Here is a 16,099-nt window from a genome sequence, read left to right on the forward strand (position 1 = left end):
GCAAAAACATTTTGGTTGTTTAAGCATGTTAAATAAGTTTATTAAATTGCATTATTATTTTAAAATGCTATGCATATAAATTACTTATTTAATAGCTGTAATATGTTAAAAGTATTTAATAGTAATTAGTAACAATAATAATTGGCAACAAGCAAAACCACAAACTTAGAAGAATGTGTCATTTTAGAGGCAATCAACACTCGTGCAAAAAACGTAAACAAGTTGCAAAGGATCCAAATGATTATAACTTTATTATAAACTTTGAGTTGTTGAAAATATATGTGTATCTTTTTGCTGTCATGTCAAGAATGTTTTTCATAAAACATTGACTTTTTATTGACTATTTAACTTATCACATGAGTGCTGTTCATAAGTTAAACTTTGACTTTAAAAGCTTGCTTAAAAGCAGTGTTTTTAATTAACCGTTCTTTACATTGAATTCTACTGGAAATAAAAGTATATATAGTAGATGAAATTCATTGGAAGATCTACATTAGCTTTAAGATATGTAGGAAAAGGCACAAATCAAATTAAAAATTTTTTTGAAATAAGTTGCAACATTTCAATGACTTCTATTAGTAAATCTATAGTAAATCTGTAAGTATTAAAACATTTTCAAGGAGTATATGTATCCATTCAAACAATAATGTTTAGAAGATCTTTTTTATTTCATTGATAAACGTGCAATGATTTTCTCAGAAGAGGTGACTCTTTTTTATTTAAAGATGTTGTTAGTTGTGGGCCTTATGTACAATTCTATATACCACTGAAAGTAAAGTGTGTTGGACATGTGCAGATTTTTAATGATTTCATTGAATTCAACGATGAATGCAAACAACTGGAACTTAATAATTAATCTCAATAATGACTTAACAACATAACCTTTTGTTGATACTATAAACAAACATGATTCTGAACGTTTTAAGTTATCTGGATTTTTAAGAAATCAATTTTCAAATACATCTTAAAAATATGTTCAAATTGACAAAAAATAAAATTTAAAATAATATACATGACAACTTCTTTTAGAATTGTGTACTATATAAAATACAACTTCTCTAATTCGAATTTGATAGGTGAAATAAAAGTTTAAATTAAAAGATTTTTTAATTATAGAATATTTTTTATTTATTTTCATTATACATTTAAAAAAGATTGTTTTAAAACATGTGTAAAAACATTGTTTTTTTTTTTTATAGAAACTATAAATTATTTTATCCTTGTTAGCAAAACTATGCCAAGTACTTGTTTTGTCAACGGTTGCTCAAGTAGAGCAGACCGTAGCAAAATGTCTTTCCATAGCTTCCCCACTATTATTAGGCATCATGGTAGTAAAACCCAAGAGTTATCATCTAAGAGGCGCTGTGAATGGATTGCAGCAGTTAATAGGCAAAAAGAACCTACCAAATTCTCGAAAGTATGCTCTGCTCACTTTATTTCAGGTATGAAATTGATAGAATTCTGCCATATTATGTTACTTGTAAAGTTCTATATATGTACAATATATATGTTCTTAATATTTACGCCATATTTATTATTTATAGGTAAACCATCTGCATTATATAATGTTACCAACCCAGATTGGGTTCCTAGTTTATTGTTGTCTGCATCAGAAAGGCAATCACAAGATAAAAAGACAGGCACCTCCACTCTCCCCAAAACCTCAAAAGTTGCAAGGTACGCGCTTTATAGGTTAGTGGACTAAAATGGTGTTGCGTAACTTTTGTAAAGCATTACATTGGTATTATAAAAAATTACACAGTCAATTTCAAAAATATTTTATACTAATTTAAAGTAAATAAAGTAACGCTTTAAGCGAAGTGTTAGTCCACATTCTCTTACGACAACTTTATTGTCGACTGTTTAACTTCAACATTGACATTCCTTAACTCACAGGTTTATGTTATTTTCAGATATTCTCGTGCGCAAAATAGAGATGAAAAAAAAAACCAGTATGCTGCCGCAGAGGATTTGCTACATTTTGCAGAGGGAGCTGCCAGTGAAACAACTAGCGAGGTTTCAATCAGCGATCCAATTGAAAAACCTAAAATATGCACTTTTTTGTTGAAAGGTTCTGTTGCTAAGAAGCAAAGTAATGGAATCAAATTCCTTACGACTGATGAAGCGCAACATAATGAAAGCGAATTCCTGACGAAAGATTATAGGCGAATTCTAAGTGAAAACATTAATTTGAAGGAAAAGCTCTTATCGTTTCAAATAACAATTGAGTCTTTTAGCGATGATGAGAAAGTTCTTTATTACACAGGCTTACCCAGTAGCAAAGTGTTATTGGCTTTATTTCAGCATGTCGAAGCATACACTTCACTAACAGCGCTTTCGCGACTATCTAAGTTTCAAAAAGTGATTCTTGTGCTAATGAAGCTGCGTCTTGGAACCCCATTACAAGACTTAGCATTTCGGTTTAACATTTCCTATTCCGTTGCGTCAAAAACTTTCAAGAATATTTTGCACATATTATATGTTCGTATGAAACCTCTGATTTTCTGGCCGGAAAGAAAAGAATTACAACAATCCATGCCATTATCGTTTAGACAAAACTTTGGGCTTAAGATAGCTGTCATCATAGACTGTTTTGAAATTTTTATTGAAAAACCCTCAAATCTTATGGCCAGAGCACAAACATGGAGCAACTATAAAAGTCATAACACCGTAAAATATTTGATCGGCATTGTTCCACAAGGCGTTATTTCTTACATTTCCCAGGGATGGGGTGGGAGAACTAGCGATAAACTTATCACCGAACAATGTGGGCTCCTTGAGAAGCTCAACCCTGGAGATGTAGTGCTAGCTGACCGAGGTTTTAACATAGCCGACTCTGTTGGTCTTATGTGTGCTGAGGTTAAAATCCCAGCCTTTACAAGAGGAAAGAAGCAGCTATCAGCTGTTGATGTCGAAAGTACTAGAAAAATCGCCCATTCGAGAGTCAATGTAGAAAGAGTGATTGGATAAGCAAGAAACAAATACACTATATTAAAGGAAATTTTACCAGTTGATTTTTTAATGTGCGAGGCAGACAATATAACGACTGTAAACAAAATTTTTACAGTGAGTTGCGCACTTACCAATTGTTGCAAATCAATCGTACGTTTTGATTAATACGGAAATTATGACATACCGTTTCAATATGTTAGTAAAATATACTATATTATTTAAAAATATAACAAGGGTGACATAAATATATTAATATATACATTTTTTTATGTTAATCTAGTCATTTATGAGTCACTTACTTTTGGTTGACCCAACTGTCTTTTTATACTGTGGCAAATTACGACACTCGGGACAAACCATGCTCCCTTAGGTGGAGACTTAGATTTAACACACTCATAGTGACACCATTTGTAATTGAAGCTTGCATGATCACATCCAATATAATTATACAAATCATCATAGGGCGTTTGACATAATCAGAATAGTTCGATGTTGCAATCGGGGTCCATTGTAGTGGAAATAGCGGCTTCAACTACTGATGTACTAGAAATAGTGGCTTCACCAACTGATGTACTAAAAATATCTGCTTCAACTACTGATGTGCAAGAAAAAGCCGCTTCAACTTCTGATGTAGTTGTATTAAACTTTTCGAGTAAGGAAGGTTGCGCCCTCGAATGAATGGCTCCAATTATTTCTGGTAGGATTGCCTTTTCAAAGAATAGTTGCGATTTAAGCAAAATTTCATTCCAGAAGACCTTTAAATTAGTTTCATTTATTTTAAAAATATAAATAACAACATAAAATAAAATTTATAAATTAAGTTAAACCTCATCAGGGTATATTCTTTCCAAGTGAGAACTTGCTTTGGTCCAAACAAAGTAATCGCAAAACTTTACTTTGCACACAAACATTTGTGTTTGAACCTGGTAATAATGTGCATGAGATTTTTTCAAATGCAAATTGCCATAAACATTCTCCAGTGATGACCTTTTGTCTACGCAACCCTAAATATCTATATCTCGAAGACAAAATGGGCATTTTATTTCTAATACTCCTTTGCCACAGCAATTACAAGATACTAATGAATCTGGAGTTGCTCCTAAATATGAGTTGTTGTGGTCGATATGTAGGCCATTTTTAGAAATTTTTAATTCAGTATGCTTGTCTTTGATTAAGTTAGTATAGCAATCTAGAGCTCCTGATTCGTGCTGACACCCCCAGTCTGTAGCCGCTGTTTTAAACTTAAGTAATGAAGGATAGCATATAGATTTTACAGTGCTTATTGATGGTTTTAAGGGCGAAGTAATGCATGCTTTCTTCATATTTGAAGAAGTTATTCTGCCTGCGCGGAATCTAAACCACATGTGGCTTGCAGCTTGACTTCTAGTCTGCTCTTCTACAAGTTGACACGCTTCCTTAGTTGTAAGCAGCGTGTTACTAGTTAGAATTTGAGTGCACAACTCATCTATATCCTCAAGTGTTGCTGATGTGCCTCGGTCTTTCCGTAGTTCTACAGAAACACAGGGGTACAAGGAAGATAATAACCTAGGAACGTAAGATTCAACAAAGTTAGGTACTATTGATAGTATACTTGGTTTAGCGCCAGTGTCATGTAATTTTTGAAAAAAGATTGTTCATTTCCGTAGTGTTGGGAGGTTCTACAAACGGAAGAGGCTGTAAATAATATTGTCTAATAGGTGTCTGAGATAACTTATTATCAAGACTCTTTTTCATCGTTGTTGCCGATGTAAAATCAATGTCTTTTAGCCTAGAATATGTTACTTTCTTCACATTTGATGGTAGCATCCAGTATGCTGCTTCTTCAGTAACAGTTCGGCTTTTCTCTAAGCGCACAGAAGCATCTATTGCAAAGAGCGTGGCACTGACATGAGTACATGTTTCTGCTAAACCTGCCATACAGTTGCAGTGTGCAGCTAAAATGTTTTTACTCTTTTCAGCAATAATCCAAGGTTGTAGTGGTGGCCGGCTGATACTCTGAGAGTGTCTCACCTGAATGATATATATATATATATATTTGAATATATATATATATATATATATATATATATATATATATATATATATATATATATAATTGTAAGCATATATGTATACGTGTATATTTAAATTGTTGATATTGCTAATTCCTACCTTGGCTTTAACAATGACACGGTTATTCACAACATAGCTTGCCAAATCAAAAACCCAACCGCTGACGAACTGGTAGTATGCATCTAGAGATTTATAAGATTTTAGTTCATTCATTGTATAAGCACTTTTTGTGTAGACGCAATAGTTTTCAATGTCTGGATACTCCACGGAAGGAAGTGATTTAGGATTTGTGTCCCATTCGCTAAATTTCAATTTATAAGGGTCTACCCCACTAACAAGCTGTAATTTTGCAACATACCGAATTGCAGCAGCACCCTGTAATGTTTGAGCATATTCCTCCATTTTGACAACAATATATACAGTGAAACACCTATTGTTGAACTAAAAAAATATATAATATTTTGGATTTGGAAAAAATTTGACGACTTGCAGAAGATCCATTTTTGTGGAGGATTTCATGGACATTTACTTTTAATTTTAAGTTTTTGGGGTTTACCCGCTTCCACCTCGATATCTTATAGGCTTATTATCATTGTAATGGTTCCTGTGGAAAGAAAAAAACTACACTTTTGTTGAGTTTTTGAAACAGATTTTTTTTCATTAATAATGAAATTATATTGTACACAATTAAACAATACTAAAAAAAGTTGATTATATATATATTTTTAAATATGCTGTGTAAATTTGAGCATATTTTCAAGGTGTACTCATTGAAAAACTTTACTTTGAGAAAACACAAAAATAAAAGCATAAATAACTAATAAGTCACAAAAACTTAAACACTTTTTAATATGAAAGAATCTTCTTTTTTGACTGCTTTTAGGATTTTCCATCATTCTAAACTTTGAGTAAAAACTTTGCTTAAGCTGTTTTTGTTTTCAGACATCAAAAATAGCTTAAGAAGCATCATAGAATTCAATAAGACAAAACTACACAAGCTAACTTCAGTGTTGCAAATTAATCCATGTAGTAAAATTGAAAACCTGGGTAAACATTGTAATGTAGACTTTGCTAACTAATCCATGAAGTAAAATCAATTTTTTAAATGATAATCAATATTTTTATCTGCATTCCACAATTTTACATGATTCGCGGTGCTCTGACAATACATTAATACCATTTTATTACCGTAATAAGGTTTTACAACTCTATTCAATGATGAATAGTCTTTTTTCCAATTTTTTTAATTTCTTTAAGCAGGACAAGCCATAAATAATACTGCAACAGCTTCATATGATTTTAGAAATGTTTATTTGGTGGCACAAGATCAACATACAATATACTTGTACTCTACGTAAAAGTCCTTGAAATGTTACAACTTATTTCATAAATTTTTTGATTTGCTTCATATCTTCTACTTCCTATTTATTGAAGACCTTCATATCGAACTTTAAACAAATGCGTCTACTTTTTTCGCTTCAGAATTTGATGTAAAGAGCAGCTATATTTTAAACACACAACTTTTAACTTTAAAGTAAAACTTATGAACAGCAACCATGTGAGGAGTGGAATTGTAAATATAAAGTCTATGTTTTATGGAAAACATTCTGGAATGTCAGCTAAAGGTTAACATAAATTTTCAACAATTTTAAGTTTGCAGTATTTTAGTTTATAGTAAAATCGTAATCATTTGGAACTTCTGTAACTTTTTGTACGTTTTTTGCATGAGTGTTGATTGCCTCTAAAATGACACATTCTTCTAAGTTTGTGGTTTTGCTTGCTTGTATTGTATTATTGTTAAAAAATATTAAACACTTTTAGATACTACAATAGAATAAACATCAGCATATTATTTATATACAGAGCAATTAAAAATACTAAAACCATTTAATACTTTATTGAGCATACTTAAACAACCAAACTATGTTTACTGTACTATGAGTCATGTAAATTAATTCAAAACAAAAATTTAATAAAATGCCTTAGAATACATAACATAAGGTTTTTAAAATGTTAACACAAATAGTTGTATTTATTTTTTTGGTTATTTATTAAGTTTGAGAATGTTTCAGATTATATTAATTGCAATTTACTTAGTTGCTAAGGTTAATTAACTTGTTTGGCAGTGTTTAGAAAACAAGTTATTTAATATTGAGTTTTAGTTTAAACAAAAAAAAATTAATTACATCATGAGAAAGAGAATTAAATTCTATATAAATTTAATCAAAATAATAAACTTTTTAACAATCTTTTTCTATAGGAACCACATTAACAGATAATAGTAATTGGCCTTGCGTTAAAGCTCCTTAAGCTAATGCGTTAGTTTGACCTACAAGATGGCGTCGGAATAGTAATGTTTACATCGTGACGTCAATAGAACACCATCAATACGTATAATATAAATATAAACATAAAACAACAGGTTGACGAACAACGTAATAATCTATTTTGTTAAAATTAAAAAAAATAAAATAAATTCTATTCATTTTATTCTAAACATTTTATTCGCATGCTTCTATAACGATCTTCACGATTTTAAAACTCATAACTTTAACATTTAAAAGATTTATTACAAAAAGTAATTAAAATATTATAATTTATCAAATACAATACAGTGCTTTAAAAACTACTGAATAAAAACTCGAATAAGAAAAATAAATGACGTATTATAATTTTAAAGTATTTATATATTTAGTTTTAATAATTAATACAAAAATACATCTGATTTCGTGTACGGTTCTATGGTGTAATGGTTAGCACTCTGGACTTTGAATCCAGCGATCCGAGTTCAAATCTCGGTAGGACCTTACTTTTACTTAGCTTTATTTAGCTTTATTTCAAACGGCACTTTGTAAAAATAAATTAACAAATTTCTATAACATAATTCTAACTTATGAACTTAACTCTAAATTTTAAATTATCAAATTCAAAATAGTAAGAAAGCTATTTATAAATCTACTAAACTTAACCGAACTTTTTTGACTCGTAGTTCAACTCTTTTACTTTGAAAAAAATTCAAAATAACTTTAAATATTAGGATTTTACCGTTTAAAACCTATTTGTAACAAATACCACAAATTCGAGGTCGCCACGGAAAACACAATTTGTTTCCCGTGGTGACCTTGCTTTTTAATGTCAACGTTAATTAAACGTTTTTGATTAAACGTTGATAAAATGTTAACAATATCGAGAAACATAAGTCATTATTGTATTGTAATAATATATTAACAAACATATACATTAGGAAAATTAAAGCGTAGATTACAAACCTATTATAACAATAACCTTGTTATTGTTAACTGAACTTTTATTGTTTTTTGTATGTGTACCCCAAAAACCGCATTCAATTTATCGATCGTATCTCTGCAGCTAGTGAACCAATGAAGCTGAAATTTGGCGTGTCCTAATATTATTTGATCTGCTTTAAATAAAATCAGTTACTGCAGTAACTGGTTTTATTTAAAGGTTTTACGTTAGCATGCTAACGTAATCTTGGAGAAAATACCCGATGCACCACAAAAAACACAAGATAGGTATACCTAAAAAAAAATATTGTTATTTTTAAAATAACATTTTATAGGCTATACACGTGTTCTCGCTTTTTACTATGATTATATTTGATTCAACGTAACCTTGATTCTAAAGATGTCATTGCAGTGTTTTAAACAAAATTTGCATCGTGTTTTTAACCTATTAAAAATCAATAACATTTTTATATTATTTTCGAAAAAAAAAAACTACACGCTTTTATAATTGAAATTTTTACTCTAGTGCAAATACCCAAGTATTTAACAAATAAAAAAACCACTTAAAATAATTTGATATTATGATCAAATTAATAACCATTAAATTAACTTTGAAAACAAAAAAGATATTAAAAAAAAATTATCGTTTTAAAAGATTGTTTTATATATAATATGATAAAAGTGTTTTGCTATAAATAGTATTACTACTTATATATATAAAAAAAAAGCACTTTTTGCGACCATTGTGTCGCATAAACAAACAAATTTATTCTTTGTGGCTGGTGAGCCCCGACTTCTTCCAATGTACACTACAACGACAATACGGACATTAGGCTATCCCGCTGGATGTGGTTACGGCGCTCAATAACCTAATGGCTACGCTAACACTCACGCACACGTTCATTCGGAAGCTCCACAATGCACGTCGGATCAGCGCTCGCTGACTATGTGCTCGGATCTAAAATCTCACTCCATAGCACATCATTCCACACCAGCACGGGGCAGTAGCTCTTTTGACTAAGAGCGATGGCTTGTGGCCTATGGTGACTAATGTGTGCATTCGATCAATTGAAATCCATTCTGTAGGTCTTACGTCTGGCTCTGATGTGCTAGCCCATAAGCGCAAGGAGTGAGTGTGTTTAGCTTTCTATTCACCCGATTTGAAAGTGAACGAAAACATAACGAGACCATACAAGACGACCAAACGGTACATACTAATGCACTACACCATCACACCTGTAGACATCAACAGTCTCTAAAATCAGTATATCAAATATTTGTTCTTTGTTGCATATGTTCAACACTCAGAGTGACTAGAGCGTTAGTTGTTCCTCCCCATACCCCCTTATCATATATTCTTCGTTTTTCTACTTCACAAAAGTCTCGCCACACATTTTATATTTTCTTATGATTTTTATTTTTTATTCAATGACACCATCTACAATCTGTTTTTATTTTCACATCTCCCAGGTCTACGTAACTGGACGGCTCCGTTGGTCACTTTTTGCGACCATTGTGTCGCATAAACAAACAAATTTATTCTTTGTGGCTGGTGAGCCCCGACTTCTTCCAATGTACACTACAACGACAATACGGACATTAGGCTATCCCGCTGGATGTGGTTACGGCGCTCAATAACCTAATGGCTACGCTAACACTCACGCACACGTTCATTCGGAAGCTCCACAATGCACATCGGATCAGCGCTCGCTGACTATGTGCTCGGATCTAAAATCTCACTCCATAGCACATCATTCCACACCAGCACGGGGCAGTAGCTCTTTTGACTAAGAGCGATGGCTTGTGGCCTACGGTGACTAATGTGTGCATTTGATCAATTGAAATCCATTCTGTAGGTCTTACGTCTGGCTCTGATGTGCTAGCCCATAAGCGCAAGGAGTGAGTGTGTTTAGCTTTCTATTCACCCGATTTGAAAGTGAACGAAAACATAACGAGACCAGACGAGACGACCAAACGATACATACTAATGCACAACACCATCACACCTGTAGACATCAACAGTCTCTAAAATCAGTTTATCAAATATTTGTTCTTTATTATATACTTTTGTTCGTAATCTTTTTTTGACCTTATCCTTGTAAATTTATTCAGATTTGTGTTATTACGTGTGAATGAGACCGCATATTTGTGAGAAGCAAAAGAGCGCGAAAATTTTTCACAAAATTACGTATTAGCGTATTTTTAAAACAAATGTATTCTTGGTTTGTTTGTACTGAACTATACCACTAGATAAGTTTAGACATATCACAATCTATAAGGTTTTTTGTTTCTTTTTTGTTTCTATCTAGTTTTCTTGATCTGACGTCGCTAAGTTAGTTTGTTGTGGTTTGCACTATACAGTGTTCACTAACGTTCGTTAGGTCGTTTTGTCAACAATATTGTTTTTAAACGTTACGTTTTTCAGTGGTTATGAGCTATTAGTATAAAATCGCATTTATTGTCTCATCTGTTTATTTTTGTCACTATTCTCTGCCTACTGATTATATGTCTGTATTTTTTTATCTCTGGCCAATCATTTTTTAATTTATCTGAGTCTGTTTTGTGTGATAGCTTTTGTCTCTACTTATCAGGCATGATTTATATTTCTCATACTATTGGAGTCACCAGATTTTCTACCATATTTTCAACTAACTACTTTTATACTAACGACAAACATTCTGAGTTTCGATGATTATGAAGTGATATTTACGTATTATATTTATAAGACACATTTCAGCCATAAAAGAAACGGTAATTTACTCATAATTATTAATTTCTATTTTCTATTTGCTTTGTGTTATTTCTATACATTAAATTGTTTATTTTTATACATACGCATACATGCATGTGTACACGTTTGTCTTTTCTAATGTAAGTGTACATGATATTTATATGTATCAACATATTTGCTTATATTTACACCACGCGCATCCCTTACCACCCTCATGAGATCTCTAAGAATGTTGGAGCTGTATTAAAAACTGGGATAGGGATTGGGATTTTTGGCTTTTGTAGTGTAGTCCTGTTATATTGCAATATTGACTAGCATGACGTAGAGTGCAGGCGGTGAGATCTGTTGCAAGGACACGCCCCTGACGAGTGGCGTTAGTGCAGGTCTCGGGCTCTCCGAAACGTCATTGGTGATCGCAGTGCACTCCTGAGGAGGGGGATCACCATTATGCACTACTTAATTCTGATTGGTTACCATGGCACCAACATTTTTTTACCTCTTACACCCACGTATTATAGCGCTTTGTGAGCTTTATATTATGAATTTGTTACATTAATGACATTTATATACTTTTATCTCACACAGGTGATTATCAGTTTTCAGTTGGTTATCTAGAGTTTGGACCATATATAGTAGCACATTTACTAGCCTATTTTTTCTTTTTATATTGCTCGTACTTATATTTTGTATCATTTTACTTTATATTTTGTTATCTACTTATTTTATTGTTTTTGTATGGTGCGATAATTTTAGCCATGGTTGCCTTTAATGAACCAGCGGATCGATATTGACTTGTTTACTCATAGACCATTGTTTTATCATTTGTTTAGTATGACTAGAGCGTGAGTTATTGTTCACCTAATCCCTGAGTCCTAAAATTTTCTTCCTCCTACAAAATAGTCTTTACATTCATTTATGATTCTCGCCCAATGACATCATCTACAATCTACTTCTATTTTCACATCTCCCAGATCTACGTGACTGGACGGCTCCGTTGGTCACTTTTTGCGATCATTGTGTCGCATAAACAAACAATTTTCGAAACAAAAAAAACTACATGCTTTTATAATTGAAATTTTTACTCTAGTGCAAATACCCAAGTATTTAACAAATAAAAAAACCACTTGAAATAATTTGATATTATGATCAAATTAATAACCATTAAATTAACTTTGAAAACAAAAAAGATATTAAAAAAAAATTATCGTTTTAAAAGATTGTTTTATATATAATATGATAAAAGTGTTTTGCTATAAATAGTATTACTACTTATATATATAAAAAAAAAGCGCTTGATATATGTTCACTTTTATTTTAAAAATTTTAATTGTTGTAATTATTCTTAAAATGCCTACATTCTATTACAATAAGAAAATACCAATCAAAACCATTCTTTATTTACAAAATATTTAAATAGATTAGAATTAAATGAGAGTAAATTGCAGATAGATAGTTTTATTATTATGAAAATAATAGACAAAATATACACGATTTTCAGTATATGATTTTTTGGAAATAGCCTAATGCCATTATACTGAAATAGCCATTTGAAAGGACATAATAAATCTGGAAAACATTTTAAAATAAATTAAAACTTTATAAACTATATTGTAAGAAAGCAAACATATGAGGAATGTTTTAAAAAATAAATTGTATAAGTTTAAATATGTATAAGTTTTTTCATAAGAAATTTTTTTTGTCTTTTTCCAAACAACATTCAAATTTAATTGATAATTTATTTTTTAACTATAAAAAATAAAAATTTGCTTATTATTTAAAGTGCTAGTCAAGATTATTATTTAAGATTTAATTATATAGTTTAATATTTTTTAAATTTTATTTAAAAAAATAAAAAATAATCTGTCTAAAAAAAAGTTAGCATTTCTTAGTTACATTGTAGAAGTTTTATTTAGTTTAATTTGTGTGGGCCTTTTGATGGTGCGAGCAATATACAAGAAATAAACAAAGGAGTTGTAACACATTTGAAGCAGTGTTCTCCCATGGCAATAAATATTTATTGTGGATCAAAATCTTCTGTTGTTTCTGTTGAATGCAACGTGTATTATGCTAACATTTTTATTTTTAATAAAAAATAAAAAAGTTGGCATAATATATGCCAGCTTATATTATGTTTAAGCTTATATTATGTTTAAAAATAATTTTTTACTGAAGTCAAGTGAATTAGATTTAAGTTTTATTATCCGATTTAAGTTTTAGAAACACTTAGATAAAAAAAAAATTTGCTTCTTGTTTATAGCGGTTTTTCATGTTTATAAATGAAATCAAATCAAATATATTTCGAAATAAGTTATAATGTTTCAAGGAAATTTATTTTCTCTGAGCGATAAAGTCAACTTCCGATTCTTTTAAATTAGTAAAAAAACACGCTTTGGATATGATTGATGTCGGTCAAAGCAGCATTTCTGTAAATACGATTGCAATTGTGTTCTTTGCAAAAATCCATAAAATTTGTGGAGTATTTGTAGAGAAATCTTTCTTCAATAAGATCAGGAAAACTCCTTGTTCTAATAATTGATTACAAATTAGCAAATAACCACTGCTTTAATTTATAGGCTGACATAATAGCTATCATATTATATCAAGTTTTTTGAATCTTTTTCTACATGCAAGGTCACTTCAGCCAACATTGTGGTTTTTGCGGTACGGTTGTTTTTGCGGTACGTATACCTGTATGCACTTATTAAGTGTCACTTAAACGTTTTCAATTTTTATTGATAATATTATACAATATTATCTAATATTATACTAGACAATATTGTTAACACTTTTAACCAACGCCTAATATATAACGTATATCAAACTTTACATAAATTTGAATAAATAGATAGTTTGAATATTTTTGATGATTTTGTTTAAATGGTTTAAATGTTTAAATTTGTAACTAAAAATATGTTAATTTTTTAATAACGAGTTTAAATGTTTTGAAATTCAGGGGCGTGCCTAGGGGATGTCAATTATGTCGTTGGACTTCAAATAAATGTTTTTTTTACTTGAATATATTGTAGAAAAAAGAAAAAAGTTTTACCATATATATATATATATATATATATATATATATATATATATATATATATATATATATATATATATATATATACATATATATATATTTATATATAAATATATATATATATATGTATGTATGTATGTATATATATATAATATATATAGATATATACATGTGTTTTTTATAAACAATTCAGTTATGTATATCTATATATATATTATATGTATACATACATACATATATATATATATATACATGTATATATGCATATATATATGTGTATATATATACATACATATATACATATATATATACATATATATATACATATATATATATACATATATATATATATATATATATATATATATATATATATATATATATATATATATATATATATATATATATATATATATATATATATATATATATATATATATTGTTATATATATAACAAGAGTTAAAGTACATTGCATAACTGAGATTCCAATGCTTCATTTAGATTCGCTAAGTAACATAAAAATAGCTTTAATACTTGAATTATTCTGTTTTGTAAAAACAAAACATGTTCATTTTCAAGAAAAAAGATTCTGGCTGTCAAAACAGAAAAAATGCGGCAAATAAGACAGCAAATAAGCAAAAATTAAACGTACATTCGAAGATTGTGGTATACGAGTTAAAAAAAAAAGGATGGGAAAAGGCCTGCAGTTTCCAGATTGATTACTACAAATTCCTCCCAGACACGTCAAGCTTTTGAAATAGTAAGTTCATTAATGTAAACATAACCTTCTTTTTCATATATCTCTTTATTATATTATTGCTATATAAATCAAGAGATTTTTAAATCTTTTTTTTCATTTTCTAAAGGATGGCTTTGCAAATGAGTCTTATGAAAATTTTTGAGCTCAGAAGAAGCACTGCTTCAAGTAGCACAATGTCATCAACAAGAGCTGAAAATGGAAACAATGTATTAGTAAATTTTGCTTTGCGAAGATTCTTTTAATAATCATTTTGAGCTTGTGTAAATAATATACTTATTTAAATATTTATTTGAAATATTAGTATAAAAATAAGATGGTTAAGGCAATTACTACAAACGATCCTGCTTTGTGGGCTGAAAGTATGTCTAAAGTAGAACGTGATGCAGTTGTTCTTCAGGGGCATCCTAAAAATTCTTCATCTTTTCCGAGAGACTCGAACAAGATTAAGGTTCCTGAATCAGTTTTCCACGAAATAACTCGCAACGTGGAAAAAATAAACAGAGATTGGCTTCTTTAGAGTGCAACTTATAAAATAATTTTTTGCTTTTTGTGCTCACTTTTTGGAAGCAAGCAAGCTTGCGGGGCTGGTAATCAATTGCATCTTCTACGTTGCAATGGTGGCATCAATGGAAACTGGAGAAAGCTAGCTGACAGTAAAAAGTAAAAAGCCACCAAAACAATCTTCACCATCGAAACTATTACATTAAGTGGAAAACAGCGCTGGAAAGCATGGAATATCAGTGTGGGATTGATTCAAGTCTAGAAAAATTGTTAAGAAATGAGGCAGCTAGGTGGCGTGAAATTCTGCGGTGCATCTTAGATGTAATTCTCTTCTTAGCATCACGCAACCTTAGCTTTAGAGGTATATTTATGAACGTTAATTGTTATATTTATATTTACATTTTAATTTATCTGCACTCTAATTAAAATGTCGTGATTTATTTGTGTAATTATAATCATTGTTTTAGGCTCATCAAAAATGATTGGTGATGACAATAACGGCAACTTTCTTGCAACTCTAGAGCTACTCGCAAAGCACAACAAGACTCTTCAGTTACACCTAAAAGAAGTTTCTTGCGGCCAACAAGAAGGTAAACAATTTGTTGCTCATTATTTGGGTTGGAATTCTTAAAATGAATATATCAAAGAGTGTGGAAGAATTGTCCGCGGTGCCGTTATTATAGAGGCTCATATAGCAATTTACTATTCCATACTTGTCGATGGAACGCCTGACGTCTCTCATACTGAGCAAATTGCCTTTGTTCTCCGCTTTGTCTACTATGTGATGATGGCATAGTCTCATTAAAAACTTACTTTAGAACAATAT

At 30.3% G+C, this 16,099-nt stretch overlaps 2 protein-coding genes and 2 non-coding genes across 5 annotated transcripts; 3 read left to right on the forward strand and 1 right to left on the reverse strand.

Moving 5' to 3' along the window:
- On the forward strand, window positions 1–3,220 carry LOC136075544 (uncharacterized). The gene is made up of 3 exons (XM_065788993.1): window positions 1–1,442; window positions 1,545–1,677; window positions 1,914–3,220. The coding sequence occupies exons 1-3, from the start codon at window positions 1,235–1,237 to the stop codon at window positions 2,968–2,970; spliced, it is 1,398 nt and encodes a 465-aa protein (XP_065645065.1). The 5' UTR covers window positions 1–1,234; the 3' UTR covers window positions 2,971–3,220.
- Window positions 3,144–7,033, reverse strand: LOC136075545 (uncharacterized). Of its 2 annotated transcripts, XR_010636001.1 has the most exons (3): window positions 5,104–7,033; window positions 3,780–4,962; window positions 3,144–3,707 (listed from the first exon to the last, which is right to left on the reverse strand). XR_010636001.1 is itself a non-coding variant. In XM_065788994.1 (2 exons), the coding sequence occupies exons 1-2, from the start codon at window positions 5,404–5,406 to the stop codon at window positions 4,561–4,563; spliced, it is 705 nt and encodes a 234-aa protein (XP_065645066.1). In that variant the 5' UTR covers window positions 5,407–7,033; the 3' UTR covers window positions 3,144–4,560. The 2 variants fall into 2 exon arrangements, 1 of the variants encoding a protein (XP_065645066.1); XM_065788994.1 differs by having other exon boundaries at window positions 3,144–4,962.
- Window positions 7,034–7,739: 706 nt separating this feature from the next.
- trnaq-uug (transfer RNA glutamine (anticodon UUG)) lies at window positions 7,740–7,811 on the forward strand. The gene has a single exon. It is a non-coding gene; the product is annotated as a tRNA-Gln (tRNA).
- Window positions 7,812–14,512: 6,701 nt separating this feature from the next.
- LOC124809437 (zinc finger MYM-type protein 1-like) lies at window positions 14,513–16,099 on the forward strand. The gene is made up of 3 exons (XR_010635591.1): window positions 14,513–14,772; window positions 14,879–15,634; window positions 15,741–16,099. It is a non-coding gene; the product is annotated as a zinc finger MYM-type protein 1-like (transcript).

The sequence above is a fragment of the Hydra vulgaris genome, chromosome 01 (assembly GCF_038396675.1).
Source record: "Hydra vulgaris chromosome 01, alternate assembly HydraT2T_AEP".
NCBI classification, from domain to species: Eukaryota; Metazoa; Cnidaria; class Hydrozoa; order Anthoathecata; family Hydridae; genus Hydra; species Hydra vulgaris.

Coding starts and splice junctions, on each gene's coding strand:
- LOC136075544 (XM_065788993.1), top strand. CDS start 1,235: ATGCCAAGTACTTGTTTTGTCAACGGTTGCTCAAGTAGAGCAGACCGT. Junction 1,443..1,544: donor CTCTGCTCACTTTATTTCAG/GTATGAAATTGA, acceptor TATTATTTATAG/GTAAACCATCTGCATTATAT. Junction 1,678..1,913: donor AAAACCTCAAAAGTTGCAAG/GTACGCGCTTTA, acceptor TGTTATTTTCAG/ATATTCTCGTGCGCAAAATA.
- LOC136075545 (XM_065788994.1), bottom strand. CDS start 5,406: ATGGAGGAATATGCTCAAACATTACAGGGTGCTGCTGCAATTCGGTAT. Junction 4,963..5,103: donor GTGTCATTGTTAAAGCCAAG/GTAGGAATTAGC, acceptor TATATCATTCAG/GTGAGACACTCTCAGAGTAT.